Consider the following 27,175-nt stretch of genomic DNA (forward strand, 5'->3'; position numbering starts at 1 on the left):
AAATATGTATATCGTTATTTAAGACATATTGCACGCTTAATGGACTGCAATATAGTATAAATGTAACTTATATGCATTAGAAAACCAAAAAATTTTTGTGACTTTCTATTTAGATATTTGCTTTATTGAAGTGGTCTGGACCCTTAGACAGTATTTCCAAGGTATGCCTGTAAAAATATTTTTTACCAGTTGAAACATACTGAGTTATTTTATATGGAAATGGTGTTTTGTGATAAAAACAAAATAAAGTTTAGTCTTGAGAGGATTTTAAGTGCATGTGTTATGTTTTGCTCAAATACCTCTGTATTGGTCCTTTTTTGTGTTGCTATAAAGGAACATCTAAGGCTGAGTAATTTATAAAGGAAAGAGGTTTACTTTGGCTTACAGTTCTTCTGCAGGTTGTACAGGAAGTATGGTGCTGGCATCTGCTTCTGGTGAGTGCTTCAGGAAGCTTACAATCATGGTGGAAGGTAAACGGGGAGCAGGCTTATTACAGGATGAGAGAGGGAGCAAGAGACAGAAGGCAGAAGTCCCAGACTCTTAAACAACTAGATGTCACATGAACTAACTAAGCAAGACGCACTTATCACCAAGGGGGTGGCACTAAGCCATTCATGAGGGATCTGCCCCCATGATCTGACACCTCCCACTAGGCCCCACCTCCAACAATGGGGATCACATTTCATCATGAGATTTGGAGGGACAAACATTCAAGCCATATCAACCTCTGTTCATCTTGTTTTTCCAAACTGTATGCAGAAATTTACACAGTATCTTCTATATGGTACCAAGAATATATGTAATATACAATTGAAATAATCACAGATATTTTTGTGTGAAATTTTTGTAAAATTAATTGAAATAAAGTTAGCATATAAAATACTAAATCTTCAAATAGTACCTGTATTAGCCTGTTTTCATGCTGCTGATAAAGACATATCCGAGACTGGGAAGAAAAAGAGGTTTAATTGGACTTACAGTTCCACATGACTGGGGAGGCATCAGAATCATCGCAGGAGGTGAAAGGCACTTCTTACATGGCAGTGGCAAAAGAAAATGAGAGAGAAGCAAAAGCGGAAACCCCTGATAAGCCCATCAGATCTTGTGAGACTTATTCACTATTACGAGTATAGCACAGGAAAGACTGGCCTCCATGATTCAATGACCTCCCCCCCGGGTTCCTCCCACCACACATGGGAATTCTGGGAGATACAATTCAAGTTGACATTTGGTGGGGACACAGCCAAACCAAATCAGTACCAGAGTAATGTAAGTTCCTCAGAATGCCCCTTAATACAAGATAATGTGATATTATAACTGCATGTATCAGCCTAACATAATGATATGGAAGTCATATAGAGCAATACCTTCCAAGAATTTGGTTTATTTTTTATTAAAGATGTATAATACAGAGCAAGGTATCTGATGTTCCAACATTTTCTGACATACATGAAAATTATACTGTCGTTGAGCTTCCTTTAAGAGATTGAATAATAAGAATGCAGTTGTACACCAAATCACATTACATGTTTATTATCAAACATAGTGCCTTGTTAGATTCTTTTTTTTTTTTTTTTTTTGAGATGGAGTTCTGCCGGAGTGCAATGGTGTGATCTCAGTTCACCACAACCTCTGCCTCTTGGGTTGAAGTGATTCTTCTGCCTCAGCCTCCCGAATAGCTGGGGTTACAGGCATGCGCTACCATACCCGGCTAATTTTGTATTTTTAGTAGAGACAGGGTTTCTCCATGTTGGTCAGGCTGGTCTCAAACTCCTGACCTCAGGTGATCTGCCTGCCTCAGCCTCCCAAAGTGCTGGGATTACAGGCATGAGCCACTGCGCCCAGCCTCCTTGTTGGATTCTTAATGTTACTTCTTTGTAGGTTCTTTATTTTTCTTATTTGTCCCTAGGAATTCTTGAATCTGTGGCTTGTCTTCTATCAGTTTTGGAAAATTCCAGGCAATTATCTTATCTCCTTTTTTCTTCTGCCCTGTTCTTTTTTTCTCTTCTCTGCTGTGACTCCAGTTACATGAATAATAGGCCATTTCACCATGTCTCATATGTCTCCTATGCTTTTTCCCTCTCTGTGCTTCATTGTGGATATTTTCTACTGACCTGTCTCCCATTTCACCAGTCCTCTTTTCAGCTGTGGCTACTCTGCTACTAAATACATTTTCATTTTGGTTTATTACTTAGTTCTAACTTTTCTATTTCATTCATTTTATAGTTTCCAGGCATCTGCTGGATTTTTCATTTTGTTTTACATCTTTTAAAATAAAATAGCTATTTTAGGCTGGATGCAGTGGCTCACACCTGTAATCCCAGCACTTTGGGAGGCCAAGGCAGGAAAATTACTTGAGGTCAGAAGTTCAAGACCAGCCTGGCCAACATGGTGAAACCCTGTCTCTACTAAAAATACAAAAATTAGCTGGGCGTGGTGGCACATGCCTGTAGTCCCAGCTACTCGGGAGGCTGAGGCAGGAGAATCGCTTGAACCCAGGAGGCAGAGGTTGCAGTGAGCTGAGATCATGCCACTGCACTCTGGCCTGCGCGACAGAGCTAGACTCTGTCTCAAAGAAAAAAAAAAGCAATTTTAAATTCTGTCAGTTCCAATATCTGCATCTCTTGTAAGTCCATTGCTTTCCTCATTTTTTCTCTTGGTTTTTGATCTTCTGGCATATTCTGTAATTTTTAATGGAATGCTGGAGATTAAAATATAAAATATATTGGAGATAATTTGAGGGCCTGAATGACATATTTCCCCTAGAGAAGAAGTATGATTCCCTGCCAGCAACTTCTGTTTCTATCTTGTTGGCCAGAACTACATCATATGGCTATCCCTGATCTCAAGGGAGGCTACAAAATGTCAGTTTGCTGGGCTCATAACTGCCCCATCAAAAAACAAAACACACACACACACACACACAGACACACAAACTTGTTTTGCTGCAGTTCACATCTATAAAATGATTACAGATATAAGTAAAACTGAACTTTTGTGTGAAGAGACTAAAAAGTATTCTAAAATGTTCACTGATTTGAGTTTCTAAAACTGAAAAGCAGTTTTAAATAATTTAAAACTTTGTTCATTTTTCTTTACTAAGAACAACACAGTAGTAGTAAAAACTTTGAAAATTAAATTGGTAGTATAAACTTTTAAAATCTGAAAATTAAATTGGTAGTATGAACTTTTAAAATCTAGAGCAAAAAAGCAAAGAAAATCTTCTGAAATTTCACCAACCAAAGGTATCTTCTATCAACATTTTGGTAGATGATCTTGTAATTTTATACATATATGTTTTTTATTTTAATAAGTTAACATTATAGTATGTACCCTATTTTGTGATTTATTTCTTTTGCTAAGTATCGTATGTATTTCCTTGTTAAAGTATATAATGAGTTAGTGTTTTACAGTTTAGAAATTATAATTTCTTTAATTTAACTCATAATGCCTTTTAATTTAGTGTTCCACACTAATAGTATGTGTTTTGTGTCTGCCTGTTCTGTCCTCACACTTTTCTTGACCAGGTTAATATATAATTATGTTATTGTTGATTAATACCTAAGGAATGTTTAATTTACCAGTCAGTGGGAGTAATGAACATATTAGGTAGGCTCTGACTCAATAATAATGATTTCTGGCAGAATCTCATTAAATATCCTTTTGACTTGCTATAATACTATGATTTTAGTTGTAAACAAAATGATTGTCTTTTTCTACTCTATTGTCATAGTTTTTATTTTTTAGAACTGGAATAGATCCTAGACATTTCCTGAGAGACAGTTGTGTTAGCATACGATTTCTGTAATAAAATGTATATATGTTAAAATTGTAAAACTGCAAATTTTTGTGCAGTTGGCTTGGCTCCCTTGCTAGCCAAGTAATACATACATGCTGTCACAACAGAAAATATGATTTCAAAATTCTAGTTGAGTAATATTACAAATTACAGATCATGGACCTTCAAGATCACTCTTGAATAGTAGAGATTGTAAATACTAAATGCAGGAATAATGAAAGACCTAGTTTACAAATTATGTATGATTTTATAAATATTTGTGCCTAGATTTTTAGTGGAAGATTGCTTAATTTAGTGCCAGCTCCACGTAACTGCTATTAATTTTGCTACCACAGATGTGTTTGCTGCTTTAGACCTTAGCTTTCTCAGGCAGACTTTTGTTTTAAGATCCATCAGTATTTATTGCTCATCTCTTAACTATTCATCTAACCCTGAGCTTTGTACCTGGTGGACCTCAGATTCATTCTTGTATAAGTCCCCTTAAAATAGTGAGGGTGTTTCAGGTTAGGTTTCTGAAAGAATTTTTGAAAGGGGTTGTTCTAAAGAGGAACAGTGACTAGGTAATGAACTTTCCTACCTCTAATGAAATCACTCACGTCATCAGTCCCTAGACATCAGTCCCCTGACATCTCCACGTGGCAGTGTGAGAATTTGTCTTGTCAGCTGGGTGGAGGTAATCCAGTACTGTTTCTTAACCAGTTTAGAATTGCTCATGATTAGCGCAGAATTGCTCATCACCAGCGGCAGGGTAGAAATATCAAGCTCTGGATTATATTGTTCCTAAGCCTTTGTTTCTTGAGAAGTTGATAGTTTGAATTCTTTTGAACTTACACTACTTAGTTTTTAAAAATTCGTCTATTAATATCTCTTTAAGAAAGTACTCCTTTATTTTCAGTGTCCCATCTTTCCATCAAGACTCTTGGCCATATGTTATCTTTTGTTTATTGTCTTCCCAACTAGATTGTACGCTGCTTGTAAGCAGTGACTTACATCTTTGACATCTATGGATTCCTACCCACTCCCACAGTGCCTTCTGAAACATAGTAGACATTCCATAAATCTTTATTGTTTGATCAGAGTAAGTAGTGACAAATTGAGTTTTATTGGCTGTAACTTAGTTTTTAGTTGTTTTAGAATTGTATGATTTCTTTGTCTTTTAATGATACAGCTTCTGTCCTTAATGCTGGTTTATCTTCTGGAAAAAGCATCCTACATTTTATAATTTGGTTTTATCTCAAAATTTCCTTAAATTTAGGTATTATCTTTCCTTTTAGTCTATGATAATTAGATATATAAATATTTATTGAATTGGACATAAAATTCTTAAATTTGAATACCGTGTTTGACATAAGTATTTGTTTCATGTCTTTCAGAACTTTGATCTATGGTTTTGGTTATTATTCATTTAACAAGTACTTAGTGTAGGCAAAGCCATGTGCTAGTGGTCAGTGGATAAATACTGTGATGATTTGAAAAGGCACATACCTTTAATATTTTGTCAGTAAAATAGACTACTCAGTTTGTAATTTTTTTTGTCATTATAGGGTAAAGTTCACCTTGAATTAAAACTGAATGAACTGATAACGGAGAATGGAACTGTATGCCAGCAGCTTGTTGTACAGTAAGCATTTTTTTTAACCAAAATCAACTAGAAATAATTCTCCATTTTGTATTCTTTCGATTTTAAGCCAACTCCTTATTTTAACTTCAAAAACTTTTTTCAAAAATGAGATTCTGCTATGTCATTCCTTTTGTGAAGTTGATTTTCAATTTTCTCGTAGTCTACTCAGGTTATGGTGAGTCATTAATTTATTCAACTAATATTTATTGAATATGGGTTAAATGATATATATGGGCATTAAGGATAAGGGTGTCTAACTCTCTGGCAGTGGAGAATTGGAAAGGCTTCCCAAAGAAAGTCCTCTAGAAATTGTCATACCACAGAGCAGAGCTTTAGAGACCTTGGAGCTAGAACTAATGCCCACTCAGAGATGACCAGTATTGATTCCCACCTACTTTGAATTCCTTTTTACCTCTTCCACCCTCAAGTCATTTTTTACCACCCAGACTCTAATCTCCTGGCTGTTCTGGAAATCTGTTGTAGCCCAATCCCCTGCTCTTTTCCTCCCCTCCAAACCCTTACTCTGTGATATCAATAGACTGCCAGATAACCTTCACTTCTTCTGGGTGTTTTCTCTATTTTTGCATTGGTTGACATCTGAATATCCCACAAAGTACTGCAGTTTCACAGCCTTCTCAGTTAGAGGCTTTGTTTTTCTATCATGTCCACATATTGTAAGGCCAGGAAGTAGAGTAGATATTACTCTCCTATTGCTGCTCCAGACTGTAACTTATTCTCATCAATTGTGAACCCCAGCTCCTTTGAGGTATTCTATCTGTATATAAATATGTCTGTTTGCTACTATATATAATACTTATTGCGTTAATTTTTTCCGACCTCTTTGAAAGAAGATTGCATGTGTATGACTCTTTATCTCTTAATATATCAGTATGTATTTCCTAAGAATAAGGAATATTATCTTAAATAACTCCAGTACAGTTACCAAATTCAGGAAGTTTAACATTGTTACAATACTTTTTAAAAATCTATAGTTATTTTCTAATATTTTAATCTGCAGTTATTATATTCCACTTTTGTTAACTGTCCCAGTGATGTCTATTAAGGCATTTTTTTCCTTCTAAGAAAGGATCTGCTCCAAGATTATGTTTTATGTTTAGTTGACGTGTCTCTTTAATCTCCTTTAACATGGAACAATTTTTTGCTTTTCTTTGATTGTATTAACATTTTTTAAGAATATAAGCCAGTTTTTTTTTTTTTTAAATGTTTGTCAATTTGGGTTTACCTACTAAAAACAGTTCAAGATCTGTTTGCAGCTTTTTCTCCACAGACTGACTCTGTAGACCAACTGAGAGCATATGGTGAAAGTATCTGGATTAGGTCTTCCACTCCTCCCTCCCCTGCTTCAGTTTAATTATAATAGTCATTTGAAATACAGTTAGTTTGGTTGGTTTGGTTTGTTTGCATTCAATTTAAGGGTTTTCTTGTGCCCCTTCCCCCCAATTTAAGTTTTTTCCCCCATCCTTCTAGGCTTAATTTTATTTTTGAATAGAATATTTGCGTGATTTCAAAAATCAAAACTGTAACAAAAGGCGTTACTCAGAGATGTGTAGTTCAGTTCCCTCTCCCCACACCCAGCTCCAAGCAACCGTGATCTGATTTCTGTCCCTATAGTTTTTGCCTTTTCCAAAGTGTTATTTGAACAAAAGTATATGATATGTCTTTTTTGTGTCTGCTGTCTTTCACTTAGCATAATGCTTTTGAGATTCATCCACATTGTACGTATATAATTTCCTTTTTGGTGTGTTATTTGTTTCTTGCCATAATTTGATAGATACTGTTATCCTCATTTTGCAGATGACAAAACTGATGCCCATGTTGGTTAAATAAGCCTAATTTCACACAGGAAGTGTTGGAGCCTGAATTTGAACTCTGGCAGTTTGATTTTTTTCCCCCAACTTTAAAATTTTGAAATAAATTTTAAAATCCTTACAGAAAGTTGTAAGGATAGTACAGAGAGGTCCTGTGTACCCTTCATTCTTTTTCCCTCAGTGGGTACATCTTGCATGACTATAGCACAATACCAAAACCAGGAAATTTACATTGGCATAATGTATGGATATAGTTATAGATCATTTTATCATGTGTGTAGATTTGTGTAACTACCACCACCAAGTTACGAAACTCTTCTGTCACCATAAAGATATCCCTCATCCCATAGCTTTATAGTCATAACGACTCCTCTCTTCTAACCCTTCGCAACCTCTAATCTGTCTTTATATCTATAATTTTGTCATTTCAAGAATGTTATGTGAATGGAATCTTATAATATGTGACCTTTTGAGATTGGCTTTTTTTACTCAGCTCTATCTGAATGACTGTGTAGTTTTTTGTAGATGGAATATAGTTGGGTCACTTTTTAAAAAAATCATTTTTGCCAATCTCTGTCTTTTTTTGGTGAGTTTTTTCCATTTATTTTTAATGTAATTATTGAATATGAGGCTTAAATATGCCATTTTTTGTTTGTTTTCTGTTTGTTTCCTATTTTATAGTTTTCTGTTTTCTTTTTCCTATGGGTTACTTGAACACTTTTTAGAATTCCATTTTGATTTATTTATATTGTGTTTTTAAAAAATCTGTAGTCTATCTCTTTGTATAGATTTTTTTTTAGTGGTTGCTCTAGATATTACATTATACATGCATAACTAATCATAATGTACTGATGTCAACATTTTACCAGTTAGAATAAAATGTATATACTTTACCTTTCTTTAAATCCCTTTACCCTCCCCCATTTGTAATATACTTTGTCTACATATATTGAGAACCACATCAAACAATGTTATAATTTTTGCTTCAGCCATCTAACACAATTGAGAAGAGTTAGAGGAGAAGGAAAGTGTAAGTCTATTGTCTTTACCCACATTTTTGCCCTTTCCATGTTATTTTTTTCCTTTCTGATGTTTCAAGATTCCTTCTGTGATTAAGTTTATAGAGTTTCCTCTTAACATTCTTTTAGAGTAAGTCTCTTGGTGATACATTCTCTTGGTTTTCCTTCATCTCAGAAGGTCTTGATTTCCTCTTCATTTGTAAAAGATAATTATACTACATACAGAATTCTGAGTGGACAGTTCTTTTCTTTCCACATTTGAAAATGTACCACTTCCTTGTGTCCTCGATGGTTTCTGATGTGAAATTCATTGTCATTCAAATTGTTTTTCCCTATGGGTAACACACTGTTTTTCTCTGGCTTCTTTTAAGGTTGTTCTTTGCCTTTAGATTTCTTTTCTTTTTTTCTTTTTTTTTTTTTTTTTTTTTTTTTTGATATGGAGTCTAGTTCTGTCGCTCAGGCTGGAGTGCATTGATGTGATCTCAGCTCACTGCAACCTCTGCCTCCTGGGTTCAAACGATTCTCATGCCTCAGCCTCCGAAGTAGCTGGAATTATAGGCATGCACCATCATGCCCAGCTAATTTTTACATTTTTAGTACAAACGGGGTTTCGCCATATTGGCCAGGCTGCTCTCGAGCTCCTGGCCTGAAGTGATTCTTCTGCCTTGGCCTCCCAAAGTCCTGGGATTATAGGTGTGAGCCACCACGCCCAGCCTGCCTTTAGATTTCTATATGTTTTAGCTTGACTGTGATGTATCCTGGAATAGATTTCTTTTAGTTTATCCTGTTTGGGGTTCGCTCAGCTTCTTGACTGTGTATATTTATGTCTTTTGCCAGATTTGGGGAATTTTCAACCATTATTTCTTCTATTAATTCTTTATCACCTCTGCTATCTTCCTCTTCTTTCAGAACGCCAGTGGCACAAATGTTAGGTCTTTTTTTTTTTTTTTTTTTTTTTACAGTCCCAGAGGTCCCCCTGAGGCTTTGTCCTTTGCTTTTCCCCCCAAGTCTATTTTCCCTCTATTGTTCAAACTGGGTGATTTCTATTGTTATGTCTTCAAGTTCACTGATTCTTTCCTCTGTCCACATCTTCATTCTTCTGTTTAGCCTATCTGTTGAGTTTTTTATTTTGGTTATTTATATTTTTAAGTTCTAAAATTTATATTTGATTCTTCTTTATAACTTTTTTCCTTTGGTGAGAGTTTCTTTTGCTGAGACTTTCTTGTTTGTTTTTTTGTTTCAAACATATTCATAATTGCTCATTGCATTATTCACAATAGCAAAGACATGGAATCAACTTAAATGGCCATCAATCGCAGACTGGATAAAGAAAATGCAGTACATATATGCCATGGAATACTAGCCATAAAGAATGAGATCATATCCTTTGCAGGAACATAGGTGGAGCTGGAGGCCATTATCCTTAGCAGACTAATGCAGAAACAGAAAACGAAACCAAACACTGCACGTGCTCACTTATAGTGGGAGCTAAATGATGAGAATGCATGGACACATAGAGGAGAACAGCAGACATTAGGGCCTACCAGAGGGTGGAGGGTAGGAGGAGGGAGAGGATCAGGAACAATAACTAATGGGTGCTAGCCTTAATACCCAAGTGACAAAATAATCTGTACAACAAACCCTTGTGGCACAAGTTTACCTATATAACAGACCTGCACATGTACCCCTGAACTTGTTAAAAAAAAAAATTGCTCATTGAATTATTTTTATGATGGCTGCTTTCAGATCCATGTCACATAATCATAACAATCATGTCATCTTGGTGTTAGTGTCTTGTATTAGTCCATTCTCACATTGCTATAAAGAAATACCTGAGACTGGGTAATTTATAAAGAAGTTTAATTCACTCGTGGTTCTGCAGGCTGTATAGGAAGCATGGCAGCATCTGCTTCTGTGGAGGCCTCAGGAAGCTTCCAATCATAGCAAACGCCAAGGGGGAGCAGGTGTCCTACATGGCAGGAGCAGGAACAGGAGAGAGAGTGGGGAGGTACTACATACTTTTTTTTTTTTTTTTTGAGACGGAGTCTTGCTCTGTCGACCAGGCTGGGGTGCAGTGACACGACCTCCACCTCCTGGGTTCAAGTGATTCTCCTGCCTCAGCCTCCCGAGTAGCTGGGATTACAGGTGTGCACCACCACACCTGGCTAATTTTTGTATTTTTAGTAGAGTCGGGGTTTCATCATGTTGGTCAGGCTGGTCTCAAACTCCTGACCTCATGATGTGCCCACCTCAGCCTCCCAAAGTGCTGGGATTAGAGGCATGAGCCACCAAGCCTGGCCCTCTTTTAGTTATTTTTAAATGTATAATAAATTATTGTTGACCGTAGTCACCTTCTTATTCCATTAAATACGAGATCTTATACATTATATCTAACTATTTTTGTACCCTTACTTCCCATCCCAGCCCCTGGAAAACATTGTTCTACTCTCTGTTATCATGAGTTCAGTTGCTTGAGTTTTTAGCTCCCACAAGTGAGACCATACGAAGTTTGTCTTTTTGTGCCTGGTTTATTTCACTTAACATAATGATCTCCAGTTCCATCCCTGTTATTTTGAATGACAGGATCTGATTCTTTTTTGTGACTGAAAAGTACTCCATTATGTATATATACCACATTTTATTTATCAGTTCGCCTGTTGATGGACACTTAGATTGCTTCCAATTCTTGACTATTGTGAATAGTGCCACAGTAACCATGAGAGTGCAGATATCTCTTCAATATACTGATTCCCTTTCTTTAGTGGGATTGCTGGATCATATGGTAGCTCTGTTTTTAGTTTTTTGAGGAACCTCCAAACTGTTCTCCATAGTGGTTTTATTAATTTACATTGCCACCAGTAGTGTACAAGGGTTCCCTTTTCTCCATATTCTCACCAATATTTATTATGCATGTCTTTTGGATAAAAGCCATTTTAACTGGAGAAAAATTATAATTTCATTGTAGTTTTGATTTACACTTCTCTGATGATCAGTGATGTTGAGCACCTTTTCATAAACTTGTTTGCCATTTGTATGTCTTCTTTTGAGAAATATTTATTCAGATCTGTTGCTCATTTTTAAATCAGATTATTATATTCTTTTGCTGTAGAGTTGTTTGACCTCCTTACATATTCTGGTTATTAATCCCTTCTCAGATGGATAGTTAGCAAATATTTTCTCCCATTCTGTGGGTTGTCTCTTCACTTTCTTGATCGTTTCCTTTGCTGTGTAGAAGCTTTTTAACTTGGTGTGATCCCATTTGTCTATTTTCGCTTTGGTTGCCTGTGCTTGTGTGCTTGTGGCAACCATTATGCAAGAAATCTTTGTCTAGTCCAGTGTCCTGGAGAGTTTCCCAATGTTTTCTTGTAGTAATTTCATAGTCTGTGGTCTAGATTTAAGCCTTTAATCCATTTTTATTTGATTTTTTTAATATGCTGAGAGATATGGGTTTAGTTTCATTCTTCTACATATGGATATCTATTTTTCCCAGCACCACTTATTGAAGAAACTGTCCTTTCCGCAATGTATGTTCTTGGCACCTTTATTAAAAATGAGTTCATTGTAGATGTACGGATTTGTTTCTAGGTTCTCTGTAATGATCTGTTGGTCTATGTGTCTGTTTTTATGCCAGTACAATGCTGTTTTGGTTACTATAGCTCTGTAGTATAATTTGAAATCAGATAATGTGATTCTTCTAGTTTTTTCTTTTTGCTCAGGATAGCTTTGGTTATTCTGGGTCTTTTGTGGTTTCATATAAATTTTGGGATTTTTTTTTTCTGTTTCTGTGAAGAATGACATTGGTATTTTGATAGGGATTGCATTGAGTCTGTAGATTGCTTTAGGTAGTATGGACATTTTAACAACATTGATTCTTCCAGTCCATGAACTTGGAATATCTTTCCATTTTTAAGTGTCCTTTTCAATTTCCTGCATCAGTGTTTTACAGTTTTCATTATAGATATCTTTCACTTTTTTGGTTAATTCCTAGCTATTTTGTTTTATTTGTAGCTATTGTGTAAGCAGTATTACTTTCTTGATTTATTTTTCAAATTGTTCACTGTTGGCATATAGAAACCCCACCGATTTTTGTTGTGTTAATTTTGAATCCTGCAACTTTACTAAATTTGTTTATCAGTTCTAATAGTTTTTTCGTGGAGTCTTTAGGTTTTTTCCAAATAAGATCATATCATCTGCAAACAAGGATAATTTTACTTCTTTCTTTCCAGTTTGGATGCCTTTATTTCTATCTCTTGTCTGATTGCTCTAGCTAGGACTTGAATAACAGTGGTGAAAGTGGGCATCCTTGTCATGTTCCAGATCTTAGAGAAAAGACTTTCAGTTGTTCCCCATTCAGTATGATACTAACTATGGATATGTACTATATGGCTTTTATTGTGTTGAGGTTTGATCCTTCTGTACCTATTTTTTGAGGGTTTTATTATTATGAAGGACTGTTGAATTTTGTCAAATACTTTTTGGCATCAGTTGAAATGATCATATGGTTCTTGCCCTTCATTCGGTTGATATGATGTGTCACATTGATTAATTTGCACATATTGAACCATCCTTGCATCCCTGAGACAAATCCCACTTGGTCATGATGAATGGTCTTTTTAATGTGTTGTTGAATTGGGTTTGCTGATATTTTGTTGAAGATTTTTGCATCAAGGTTCATCAGGGATATTGGCCTGTAGTTTTCTTTTTTTGATGTATCTCTTTCTGGTTTGGTATCAGGGTAATACTGGCCTCATACGAAGAATTTGGAAGTATTCCCCTCTCTATTTTTTGGACTAGCTGAGTAGGATTGGTATTAGTTCTTCTTGAAATATTTGGTAGAATTCAGCAGTGAAGCCATCAGGTCCCAGGCTTTTCTTTGCTGCAAGACTTTTTATTGTGGCTTCAATTTCATTACTTGTTATTGGTCTCTTCAGGTTTTGGATTTTTTCATGGTTCAATCTTGGTAGGTTGTATATGTCCAGGAATTTATCCATTTCTTCTAGGTTTTTCCATTTATTCTTTTTTTCAAAATTTCTTAAGCCTTTGCTCTCCATACTCACTGTCTTGTAGCAGCAGAGTTCCAGTGGTAGCTTTATGGAATTTATTGTTGATTTCTCATCCTTATAGATATTCTGAAATTCATGACATTCTCTGTTTTTTAGTATTGCTAAAGGCATGGTTTCACATATGGCTTTCTTTGTGCTTCTTGCTGGACTTTGGTTTTGGGGGAGTAATGTATGGGAAGATTCATATCCTAGTAGTTACTATTATCCTCCAGACCTAGAAAGTCCCCACTACAACATTTTTTTGAACTTCAGTGAGACCTCCCTACCATCCATTGATCTTCACTGTGTTCCTGTTTTCACTTCTTTCTACATCTTTTTCCGTGATCTATTGCTGTAGTCATTTTCTTGCAGGTTCCGTAAACTCCCCTATTGTTCTCGTCATTCTTATTTATTTGGAAAAGCTCTGATTGAAAGTGACCTCTTCCTCTGTGTTCAATCTGCACATGAATATTGCTGGAGAAGATCACGTAGGCTGATTTCACTTTAAATTTATCATCACATGCCTCAAATGGGCACTTATATCTGCCCTGGAACTTAACTGTGCTTCTCTAATACAGCTAAAAGATTCTCTACCACCACAGCCTGGAAATTGCTTACATCTCCCTGAATCCGAATCTATAAACCTAATTTGCATCCATAATTTTGTCCTTATAGCAGAGGAGGTACTCCTTTTCTTGACATTGAATTCTTCCATCTGAGCTCTGGATTCCATTTATTTCCTCTACTTAACGAGTTTTGCTCCTTCAGTTATGCCTTCTTTTTCTTGTTTTGTCAGCTTTACCTTCTCCCCTACATGGTTCTCACCACAAATAAACATGGTCTAGTATCTCTATCCTAAAAGGCATGCCTCCCCAGACCTCATCTCTGCCCACCCATACCCCAGTTCCTTTTTATCATTCCCATTCCTCTGCTCTCCTTTGAAGGCAGACTTCTCTAGGGAAACATAGTGGTAGGAGTGTGTATGAGTGAGTGTATGTGCGTGTGTGTGTGTGTGTTTGCAATTCTCCAGTCAGCACTCTCCAGTAGATTTTTCTGTGATGTAGAAAATGCTTTGTATCTTCACTGTCCAAAACAGTAGCCACTAGCCATGTGTGGATATTGAAAACTTGAAATACAGCTAATGTGACCAAAGAGCTGAAGTTTAATTTTGTTTAATTTTAATTAAATGTAAATAACCACACGTGGCTAGTGACTACAGCATTAGTGCAGCTTCAGTAAAAGAACCTGGACTCCTTTTTAGCAGTAGTTTATTTCAGGACTTGGGCAGGGAAAATATGAGATGGGTCTGGAGCATCTTGGGGGCTCAAAAAGTAAGAAAGTGCTAAAAAAATAATGGGGATATGTAAAAAGGACATTGAAGCCAATGTAAAGGGACTTCAAATTACCAAATCTGGAACAATTTGAGCTTCAGAATAAATAATAATAGTGGATTAAAACTTATAGAATAAAATGAATATAAGCAAATACTGGTACAAATAAACAATTAAAAACTCAAATACTTGGTAGGGAGAAAGGACTGCTTTTTCCTATAGTAGAATTCTAATTAATGAATGTAGGAGGAATGATGGAAATGAAAATCAACATTGGCAAACATCACAATAATAAGTGAGTGAGGGGATAATTCAACAGATCATCTATGGATGCTAAGTGAGCATAAGTATGATGACAAGATGTCTGATAGATGCCACCTTAATTGAGTGATCCAAGTTAACATCACCAATAATGAGACATCCAGTACCTCCCAATAGGATGCATTGAGAAGGACACCAAGATACATAACCTCAACCTAATCATGAGTAAACATCAGACAAACTCAGATTAAGGAATACACTACAAAATAACTGGCCAGTACTGGCAAGGTCATGGGGCAAAGAAGGAAAACTAATGAACTGTCTCAGGATGGAAAGGAATAAGAAGACATGACAACTAAATGCACTATGGGATCCTATATTGTGTCCTACTTCAAAAAGGGACATTGATGAAATTTGAGTAAGGGCTACAGATTTCAGTAATTCTGCTATGGTTATACAAAACGTTAACATTGGTTGATGAGTATACAGAAACTATTATTTTAACAGCTTTTTTGAATATCTGAAATTATTTCAAAATAACAAGGTTTTTAAAATTGCCTATACCTTGTGCATTCAACCCAGGTCTGTTTTCTGAGTTTCAGATTAATATGTCTACTTTGATGAATCACATTGCAAACTTAACACATTTAAAACTGAAGTACAGGGAGGCTGAGGCAGGAGAATGGCGTGAACCCGGGAAGCGGAGCTTGCAGTGAGCCGAGATTGCGCCACTGCACTCCAGCCTGGGCGACAGAGTGAGACTCCGTCTCAAAAACTGAAGTACTGATTCTCATGTCTATCCACCTCCTCCCCCAAAGTCTTAGCAAATGTTTAATTCCACTCAGTATGTTTTTCATCTCTAGATTTTTCCATTTTTATTGTCTTCTGTGTCTGGATGGATCGTATGGAATATAATTATAACTTTTAAATGTCTTTGCTAGTTCTATCTTCTTTGTCATTTCTGATTCTGTTTCTATTGATTTTTCTTTTCATTATGGATCATAATTTTAGTTCCTTGCATTCCTGGTTATTTTCTGTTGCATGCCAGACATTGTGAAGTTGCTGGATATTTTAATATTTCTATGAATGTACTTGAGCTTTGTTCAGCACTTGGTTAAGTTACTTAGAAACAGTTTGATCCTTTTGTGGTTTACTTTTAACTTTTGTTAAACAGACAAGCACAGCCTTTACTGGAGGGCTTATGTTTTCCTACTATTAAGGCAGTACCCATGAATTACCAGGTTTTCTACTGTGGCTGATGGTACCTCTTGCTAGCCATGTGTGGGTTTTAGGAACTATTGCCTCTATTCTTTTCAAATGGTTCTTTCCCCAGCCTCGGATGATTTCCTCATATATATACACATATCAGTACTCAGCTGAATACTCAGTGGGGATTCTTGTAGCTCCCTGGAGGTTTTTCTTTCTCTGTGTAACTTTCTTCCCTTTAGTACTCTGCCCTGGGGACTCTAGTCACTTTCACCTCCTTCTGCTGACAGCTTTGTCTCCTCTTCTCAGAGAAACCATTTAGCTGTAAGCTGGGGCAGTTGGAGGGCTCACCTGTCCTTCACTGCTGATTTTGTTCAATTCATTTTGGGTGGAGAGTAAATCTCGTTCCTGTTACTCCATCTTACCTGGATGTAGAAGTTAAAATTTTCTTTTAGTTTAAAGAAAAAATCCAAAGAAAAGAATCAGATCAGTCTTATTCTAAACTGTTTATAATATTTTCTTACCTTTGTAAATTTTAGATACTGTATTGTAAATGCTTTATATGTCACATATAAATAAAATATAAAATTCCTTATATTGTGGTTATTTTCAACATTTGTTTTCTGCCCATCCATGATTTATGATATGAAATTGCTTGACTTACAGATTGGAAGAACAGTGCTATCCTAGGTAATTAGAAAAATAATATTTCCAAATATATGTAATGAATAACCTATATTTAATAATATTACTTAAGTTTTGCAGAAAACTCAATTTTTAACTGTTTTATATTTAAAAATTAAGAGTACTGATGATTTCTGTAGGGTGACACTTCTGGTTTGTGGGCATCCTTGTTTTGGTTTGTGGGTATTCTTATCCTTTCATAAGTTTTTTATAAGTCAGCATTTTCCTCTGGTTTTTTTATAGCTCATAAAATAGACAATTGGATTTCTGTCATTAAGGTTTCTCATAATTGGTGTTTATGTGAGATAAATGTGGTATTACAAGGACAGTAATATTATATTTGGGGGCACAGTGGGAATGTAGAAGGGCACTGGACTTCAGTAACGAAATTAAAAAGTAGAAGTTGAGTCTTGGCCAGCTTCTTACAAGTTATGCTACCTCTTTGAGCCTTACATTGTAACTTCCTCACATAACCTCTGAGCCTTACTTCTTTTAAATGGCATAATTCTCCTCACAAAGGCAGTTGTGAGGATTAGGTGCATTTTGTGAAAGTGCATAGTAAACTGCAAATGCCGTATCAGATATCATTTTGAGGTTTAGCCTGAGAAGGGTAAGTTTTAAGCAGTATGTACAGTGGGAAAATCTGACTATACCTCAACCCAACGTTAAAAACCAGGATTATCTTGGCTTGTGTTTTCTTTGGCTAGTTTCAAAATTTCTTTATTTATTTTTTGATGCTCAGCTTAATAGAAATGAGTCGTATTATCATTTCTGTCTTTACTCTGCAGTATACCAATAGCACTTCACTCACATCTGTGACCTGTGGGTTGTGGAGAGAAATGAGGATGTTACTCAACAGCTTGCATCTTTCAACAAAAAATACTTTTCAGCAACACTCATGAGTTTCTCTTAGGCATTAGAAAATGCATACCCTTAGACATTAAACTAAACTCATAAACTCAGTAATATTTAGTGAGAAAATTGGAGGAACAAATCACTAAAGTTAGATTCTGTGTTCTCTGTAAATACCAACAACTGTGAGCCATGGAGTAGATTAGATGACCTTGGTTTTTATGGTCTAAAACATTTTCTGCAGAATGGTGCTTACTGAGGAGCTGTTTACTGAGAATTGGAATAAAAGGCTACAGAATTGTGTGAGGCTTGCCCTATATTTATGAATCAGATTTTTAACTGGAAGCCACAGTTGTTTCCTTGTTTGTCATTCATGCTTTAGCAGAGGATATGATGCCATAGAGCTAGCTTGGTTTGTAGCTTCTCATTTAGGGTTTGCACCGCTTTCTTTTCCTTTTTAGAGGCCACAGCAGTTTTGATGTATTATCAAACCGCAAAATGTATCTTGTTGGGTATTTAGCAGAAGGAAATGTGTTGACTATTACACATCCCTTATCTACAATGCTTGAGACTAGAAGTGTTTTGAATTTCTTATTCTTGTTGGGTTTTTTTTTGAGTATTTGCATTATGTATACTTGCCCATTAAGCATCCCAAATCCAGAAAGCCCAAATTTGAAATGCTCCAGTGAGCATTTCCTTGGAGCATCATGTCAGTGCTCAGAAAGTTTCGAATTTTGGAGGACTTTGGATTTTTGAATTTGGAATGCTCAGCCTGTGTTTGATAGTTTCATTAATGATTGTGGCATTCCTGTTTAGTCTCATTTTGAAAATATAGCATAAATTTAAAAATGCATACATATGTATGTATGGAATAGGTAGTACATAGCCATACAACTGCAGACACATGGAAAACAATTCTTAACCTTTTGAATGTATTAGTTTGTGTTTAAAGATAATGTTTTATCTTGTTTAACTGGAATCTAATATGTTAAATCTCTTTTATTCTACCTTAGCATCAAGGCATGCCATGGGTTGCCTCTCATAAATGGCCAAAGCTGTGACCCTTATGCAACAGTTTCTCTAGTGGGCCCTTCTAGGTAATGTTTATTGAATTATTATTAGGTTTTAAGGTTTTGATGTTTGATTTAAAAATTTAAAAAGTGAGATTCTATGAGCAAATGATAAATAGCTATTTATAACACACAGTAATAAATGCTTTGAAAGAAAAATCTTTAGTGAGTTCTATTATACACTTGTCAATAAAAAAGCCCTCTTTTTACAGACACAAATTGGTACCCCATTTTAAATCTGCCATGCTCTTAGGCTTTAAGGAACAACCTCAGTTTTATACTATTACAATGTAGTACTTTAAAACATAAACTTGACTTTTCATGCATCAGCATTCCTACTTTCAAATATCCTGAATTTTATGCATGTAAAATCCTGTTTTAATGAATGCCAGTTCAGAATAACAAGAAAATTTATATATTTTTATCTGGAAGGCAGCTCAGGACTGAAAATTGCCTTTTCTACTCATGAGATCTGTCCTCTACAGAGAGAATTCCAACTATAGAAAAACTGCTGAAGTACCAGAGCATGGCAAAGTGTACCATATCATTGATTTAAATGATTTATAATAATTTGTGAAAAAACCTGTAGCATTTTGTAATATGGTGTGTTATATGACTTCATTATGGTTTCTTTAAGGAACTGACACATCTGAAATATGTCTACAACTGGAAGGTTTAGAATCAGGAAGCAGGAAGCACAGTATTCCCTCTACACACACATACATGCATACATACACACCCCTTTTCCCCATCTCCAGAATCTCTAGTTATTCTTACTTTGTAGAAAATCACTACTAAGTCACTTTGAAAAATGTATTTATGTATGTATGTAAAGTACCTAGTACCATGCCAGTATTTATTAGGTGCTCAAACAATAGTATGCTATTAGCAGATACTCAGTCGTATGACATTAAATGCTATTAGAGAGATTTATTTTTGCGAGTTAAAAATGTTCAATCTAGTGGAGCTATTTTTGTTTTTTTTAATAATCTCTACCTGACAAATTATTTGGTAACATACAGTTAGGGACAATTTGGCATATGAATTTGTGTTTTAAAAAGTCTGGCCAGGCGCAGGTGGCTCACGCCTGTAATCCCAGCACTTTGGGAGGCCGATGCGGGCGGATTACCTGAGGTCAGGAGTTCGAGACCAGCCTGACCAACAAGGAGAAACCCCGTCTCTACTAAAAATACAAAATTAGCTGGGTGTGGTGGCACATGCCTGTAATCCCAGCTACTCGGGAGGCTGAGGCAGGAGAATCGCTTGAACCCTGAGGCGAAGGTTGTGGTGAGCCAAGATTGCGCCATTGCACTCCATCCAGCCTGGGCAACAAGAGCAAAACTCTGTCTCAAAAAACTAAAAAATAAAAAGTCACTGTTGGTTTTGCTATTGTACTGTAGTTGTGTAAGATGTTAACACTGGGAGAGGCTGGGTAAAAACACAAGATTTCCTTACGCATTTTTTGTGACCGCCTCTGAATCTATAATTAAAAGATTTTTTTAAGAAGTCTCTATTATACCTGAAGCCCAAGAAGTAAGCTGAGTTAAGAACGTTTTTCAAGTTCCTTGGGTATTTTTCAACATAGATGAAGGTACTCTAAATCTTATTGTCTTCCTTCTATTTATTCTGAGTTGCTTATAGAATAGAATGTGTTTTTAAAACCCCTGAAAAAGGTTGGCAATCTAGTGTGTCCATAGAGAGAGTAATACAATCTTGGCACACAGGGGATGCCTAAAGCTTATATATTCTTTGATTTGAGTTTATAAGGACACTTACTTTTTTCCAAGGACTATTTAAAACTGAATCTTCCCTGAGTCACCTTAACTTTTAAATGGAGGTCAGGCTCCCTGGTTGGAAATAGCATGTTTTATAATTGTGTACTGTTAAGTTCTACAAGGTAAAACTCTACCACATTGGAACAGGAATGACCAAAAGAAGACAAAAGTAAAGAAGAAAACAAGCAATCCGCAGTTTAATGAAATCTTTTATTTTGAGGTAATTTTTTGTTTTACGTAAATGTTAACATTAAATATGTAATATTTAATGCTAGTTGATTTCTTTTTTCAAACCACAGTCATAGTAATCATTTTATCAATTAATGCAGATAAGCATTTCTCTCCTGAAAGCAGTAGAACCGTGGTGTGATGCAATGGATGCCCAATATATAAAATGAATAAAGGCAGAGCTCTAATTTGGGAGCAGGAGGGGCCGGGGCCATACCCACTCCCCAGTCATCCTCACTATCATGCCCTCCTTTGCACCCTCCCTTACCCTACTCAGCTCCCTACCTAACACGTAGTGGCCACAGGACTCTTCTGCAGGGTACCCTTTGACAGTCACTAGTGAAGTAAGTATAATTATCACTCAAGAAATCTGAGTTCCAGTCAAGTTGACTGAAAGAGTCACTAAATGTGACTCAAGTTTCTTATCCTGTGAAAGAATAATTGGAGGGGAAAATAAGAGCACTACCTGACTCAGAGTTTTTGTAAGACCCAAAGCATGTGAGAATCCTTTGAGACCATAAAATACTGTATGATTACAGCCTTATTATTACTCTTTTTTTTTAAGCCTGTGGACGCCTGCTTATCTTCATAGACAGCTTCAGCTGCCTTGAAGTTGTCCCAAATACAGTGCTTTGGAGTGCTTTTCTTTGGAGCATTTGTTAAATAAATCCTTTTTCATATTATTTACAAACTACAGAAAAAAAAAATCAGACTCTCAAAAAGATTGTGTTCTAATAAAGCATGTTGCAGTTCGTATCAACATGTAGGGAAGGTTTTAAAAAAGGAGTTACATTTTGTGCCTTTTCTTCTGTGTGTATTTTTCTTCGTATTTCAAAGTGGAGAGAATAAGGGTATCTCTAGTCATGCCAAATTGCTGTACTTTAATAAAGGAACACAGGCCGAAGAAAATGCCAAAAGTGAAGCAGGAAGAATTGTGGAGGGGGAAGCAAGGGAGAAAAAAAACAAGAAAAAGTACCAATGTGAGACTTTTCCATTTCCTGGCTAAGGACTTGGTGCAGTTGTTCTACATTTATTAATGGCGGTTGCATCTAACCTGGAGAAAACAAAGAAGGCAGCAATGTAAAGAGCTGCTGACTAAAGGGCACTCACACTCCCCATTAGCCCACATACCTTAAACCTCAGCTGGATGGAATCTACTCTGCTTCATGGATCCTTACAGTCAGCAGATGACCTTTTAAAAGTAGAAGGCCTGACCTGCCTGCTGTAGCAGGAGTACTTGTTAGGCCTTGCAACATTCATTCAGAGGGCCTTTTGTTGGTTATAAAGATAGATACATTTCCATCTCTGTCCTTTAACTAAAGCAAGGAACACAAAGCAGACATATGTATGCATATACACAACAGTAAAATGCAGTAGATATTGGGGAGGTCAGATGAACTCTGCTCCATTAAAGGCTTGAAGAAAGATTGGATTTTCTAAGATTGAGGAAAGAGTATTAGAGATGACGAACATTTTGAGCAGAGGCACAGAGACAGAAAAGCAGAAAGTTATGTCCAAGGTACAGTGAGTACTGATTTTACTGGGCTTGTGTAAGGAAATAATGGAAACTAAGATTAGAAAGGTAGAGTAGGACCAGCTGATGAAAGGCCTTGAGTGCCTAGCTGTGGTGCTTAAGTAAATGATTTTGAGCCTATAAGTTATGAGTAAAACAGTGTTTGGGAAGGAATTAACTATGATCTGAGGTCTAGGTGGCTTAGGGAGAAAGAACAAAGATGGGGAGACTGTTGTACTTTAGGTGTAAGAAAAATGGGGAGGGGATGGGGTATCTTTCAAGAGAGCGCTATGGAAATAGAGAGGAAGAGGCAGATAAAAGAGAGAATGCAAAGGGCAAGGTAACAAATTGGTTATAGAAAAAAAGAGAAAGGAAGTAGTTGAATGCTGCCCCCAAGGTTCCAAATCTGGAAAAATAGAAAAGTAGGGAAGAAGGAAAATAAAAGTGGTTTAGTTTGGAGCATAATTAGCTTGAGGGCTAACATTTTAAATCCTCCAGTAGGGAGTTTTTGACTGAAACTTAATATGAGTGATAGTTATTGACCAACACTCAAGGTTTGTTTATATAAACAGCCAAGAAAGCCAAGAGAATAGATGTATACAATACAGGAGAAAAGTGAAGAAACTAATTTCTGCGACTTAAGTATTCAACTTTGAGCATGTCATTTAATTTCTGTACTTCAGCTTCCTCATTTTTAAGTGAGGGTAATAAATCTAGCCCTGTCCGCCTCTGAGCAGCGTTCTGATTAACAAAGGAGATAATGGATGTGAAAGCACTTTGTAGACTGTACAGCACTGTGCAGCTCCAAGTTGTTTTTAGTGCAAGATAAAACATAAAATTTTGAAGAATAATATATCTATAGATTCTGAAAAAGAAAGACACAGCAGCATAAGGTTGCCAAGGTAGTGCCCAGGTAAACTCTATAGAGTGTTTCTGGGAAAGGAGATACAGTTGTATGATCACTAAATTAAATAGGAGATCAAGGGAGGTAAGAACTAAGAATTTATCATCAGATTTGGTGATGAAGAGAGAGATTTTAGGAGAGTGATCTGTGAGGAAGCCAAGATTATAAGGAGTTACTATAGTGAGTGGGTGGTGAGGAAGTACAAGCTGTAAGGATGGATTACAGTTTTCAGATATTTGTCTGAGAAAAGAAAGAGATAGGAAGACCATAATTTAAGGGAGAATTTTTCTTAGACTTGAGTTAGATGAACAAGCTGGTATTGAAAGCTGTAATTAAAATAGATCAAATAATGCTTACTGAATGCTTATTGCATACCATGTGTGGGTGGCTAGTCTTAGAAAAGAAGAAAATCATCTCATTCTCTTGTTGAGAAGAGCATGAGAAAAAACTCAAGTAGAGAACCCTGTGTGGGAGTGGACAAGTTCAGGTGAACGGTTATTGAGGAAGTTCCTGCCAATGGCCTTGATATTTTCAGCAAAAATGTGAGAAAGAAGTGCAGAGTAGGATTGGTGTCTTGAGAAATGTGAGAAGGTCTTTAAACACTTCTGAATCACCAACTGACTACCTGTGAGCCAGAGAATCTAATGTTCATTGATATATTTATTTTATTTTATTTTTGTTAAAATAGAGACAGTCTCACTTTGTTGCCCAGGCTGGTCTTGAACTCCTGGCTTCAAGCAATCCTCCTGCCTTGGCCTCCCAAAGTGGTGGGATTACAGGCATGAGCCACTGCACCTGGCCATTGCCATATATTGAGTTGATAGGAATGGCATAGAGACAAAGATTATTTTGATTTTTTTTTACACTACCTTATTCTTTTCTGCTACTTCCACAGTTGCTTTTATATTCAGCTATTGAGTAAAATATTACTTGGACATTTTCCTCTGCTTTTATCCACAATTGAATATTTTGCAGATGATCATTTTTAAGCTGTAGGAAAAATGTATTTTTTAAAAAAAAATTTTTACTAAAAATATTTTGTTTACAGGTAACCAGATCCAGTAGTTACACCAGAAAGTCCCAGTTCCAGGTAGAAGAGGAGGACATTGAAAAGCTAGAAATCAGGTATGTGCCTTGGGGTTTTACAGAATTGCTTTTTTGTATACCAAAAGAAAATCCTAGATTCAACCAAAAAAGGTAAACCAACTTTAATAGAATTCTCTATAGCAAGTTGGTTGATGAAACTTAGAGGAATATGCAACTAATTTAAATCCAGATTATCTTTCCAAAGTCTGATTTGTTTGCAGAAATAGTCAAGGTGTATTAATTTTATAAACAAAGATGATCTAATTTTCATCTGTTTTATTGTATTGATTTTTAATTTTTCCCAAATTGTTCCTTACATTTCTGGATTATAGTGTAACGGATGGAAAGGAAGTTATATCTCAGCCAATTTAGAAATTTTTTTTTATCCTTCTTAACATATCTGCTGTCTAACAGAAATTTCAGTGAGGTAAGAAGATAATTCAACAGGTGCATGTGTTTGAAGTTTGTGCTGTTTCCTAGGTCTTAAATATCTATGCCCTTTGTGAAGGAAAAATCTTATAAATGCATGTGTAGGTGTGATGTTAACAGTGTGTTCATCTAGATGGTATATTAATCATGTGTTTGGAGTGATCAGGTAATGTATTTTTCTAATTTTTCTGTATATATTAATTGGTGGTAATCTAGAGAGAAACTGTAGTCTTATTGTAGTTTCTTTCTGTAGTCCTTATTGCTATAGGTTAAAATAAAGCCTCAGCTTTCAAACTAAGACAGTTTAAGTGCCTTCTTTCAGACTATTTAAAATTACTTTCTGTGCTTTTTAAATAAAAGCTGCTATAGTATTTTGCTTCTCTGGTCTGGATAGTGAGGTATGTATATGGTGTTGCTAACATCTTTTAAGCATGTAAAATTAATGCTATAATACAGATCAAAGTAATTTGAAGCTGTTTTGTGGTGTGAACTCTCTTAAACATTGTTTGCAAAACATAAAGCCAGTTTTCAATTTTCAGGATCGACTTGTGGAACAATGGAAACCTAGTCCAAGATGTTTTCCTAGGTGAGATTAAGGTTCCTGTAAACGTATTAAGAACTGATTCCTCTCATCAAGCCTGGTAAGAGCCCAGCATTTTGGTGAACTCCATAGTTTAATTCTCTTTAATACAGTGTATATATATGCAAATAAATGCTTACTCTGAACATATTTTAAATTTGCCATGTAATAAGCCAAACGTCATTAATATTGATATGTTCATTAATTCATTGTTGCAGAAGTAAATTGTAAGTTTTATGACTTGACCTGTGGTACGGAGATAAAAGAACTGAATCATCTAGGAATATTTTTCTTTTCAGAAGTGAAGACTTGACTCTTAAGGAGAAAAATGGGAAACATTTAAAACATTATGTAAGAGTTGTTCATGTAAGAAAACGCTTGGTCACAAATCAGTGTCTGCATTTCAGAAGCTTTATTAGTGGTCATAGGAACTGTGGATATTTGAAAGCAAAGGATTTTATTTAGGGGCCTCAGTTGTTTATGAGAACTAACCACTGTTCTTCCTTCACCACACCCCATTGAAATGTACTGTAGATGGCCCTAATGTTACTTTTTGAATGTCTAAGGTCTTATGTTGTTGAGCTGGCACTTTTTAGGGCTCTTGGTTTTCAATAATGACTATAATATTATTTTAGTTTTCAATGACTCTAATAATAACATTAAACTGATGTTAAATTCAAATTAATATTCAGACATTACATTGAGCTAGTTTCCTTAGCAGAATCAATGTGAAACTATTGTTTTTTTCTGTCTATAGCACTTAAAAGCATGTGTATCCTTTCAGTATGTTGCCCAGCATCTCTCTTGCTAGATTTTGGTTTCAACTGGATATAAATGAACATGCCTTTCTCATTTGCCTTTTAAGGAGCACTTTTTGGAACTCAGTTTCCGCTGCCTCAAAGGGGAGTGTTTAGGTGTTTTTTATGGATATCAGTTTCATCTGTCCCTAAAAGAGCCTGCCTCTTCTGATTGGCCATCAGACGTCTTCATTTTAGAGTCTTGTCCTAGAGCAGTTATCATTTGTAGACTGATATGGAGACTCTCAAAAGTTTTACTTTATTTTTGCCTCTCTAGTCTAAGGCAGATCTAAGATTTATTGGTCTTTATGTTGGCATTTTGTGTATTATAGTTTGTAAAATGCATCCACAGAGGGGGAAAAAGTCAAACGTAGTCACTGTGAAAAATTGATGAAGATTTGGGACCTGTCATCCTCCCATTACACCATGTCTTCCACCTTCCATCAAATGGCATACATTTTAAAATGAAAATTTCTGAGCTCAGTTTGTCAAGTTTTTTAAATTATGTGCCAGACCACTCAGTACAGAAGAGAAAAACGCTTTGTAATGCCTCCGGGTCCCTCAAAATGAACTTGAAATGTGCCACATAATCTGTTTTTTAAGTAAGACTGTCTCCAGAGATGCCTTCCAAATTTGGCAAAACTTTGTGCAGCTTCCTTGGCAGTATGTAAGAACATTAACAAACTAATTTTATTTTTATAGATGTTTTTGGCCCATGATATTTTAAAGTAACCTGCCAGAAATATAAGTGCTAAAATTTATATAGCATGAAATAGGAACATCTGGTAATTCATATATAGTTCCATAGTTGTAAAGAAACATAAAAATGTGAATGCCATTTCTTGTAAGTTGGAAATAAAACTCTTAACCTCCTCTGTCAATTGTAGAGCCATAGCATCCCCTTGTGGGGTTGTTGGTAACTGCATGAAAACTCAAGAAAAGATTTATTTATCCTCAGGATTTCAGGCAATTCTTTCTAATCTTGATGTTAAGAGAGTAATCATCAGTAATTTAATTCTGTTGTTTGAAAAGTCTCAAAATAGATATAAACATCTTTTCAGTTTTAATTTTTAAATTTGAAAGTAAGATTCAAATAATAGATAAGAGAATTACTGAGTTTTTCTTTTCAACAGAAGCACTTTATACATT

The 27,175-nt window shown here is 35.8% G+C and overlaps 1 protein-coding gene across 4 annotated transcripts in view; it reads left to right on the forward strand.

Moving 5' to 3' along the window:
- Positions 1-27,175, forward strand: part of RASA2 (RAS p21 protein activator 2) — a 129,114-nt gene that overhangs the window by 48,178 nt on the left and 53,761 nt on the right. For all 4 annotated transcript variants that reach the window (XM_054480198.2, XM_054480200.2, XM_054480199.2 and 1 more), the window contains exons 5-9: positions 5,344-5,420; positions 18,658-18,741; positions 20,637-20,709; positions 24,183-24,259; positions 25,189-25,290. In XM_054480198.2, coding sequence (XP_054336173.1) covers positions 5,344-5,420; positions 18,658-18,741; positions 20,637-20,709; positions 24,183-24,259; positions 25,189-25,290 — 413 coding nt within the window. The remainder of the gene's footprint in view (positions 1-5,343; positions 5,421-18,657; positions 18,742-20,636; positions 20,710-24,182; positions 24,260-25,188; positions 25,291-27,175) is intronic.

This window comes from Pongo pygmaeus, chromosome 2, assembly GCF_028885625.2.
Source record: "Pongo pygmaeus isolate AG05252 chromosome 2, NHGRI_mPonPyg2-v2.0_pri, whole genome shotgun sequence".
NCBI classification, from domain to species: domain Eukaryota; kingdom Metazoa; phylum Chordata; class Mammalia; order Primates; family Hominidae; genus Pongo; species Pongo pygmaeus.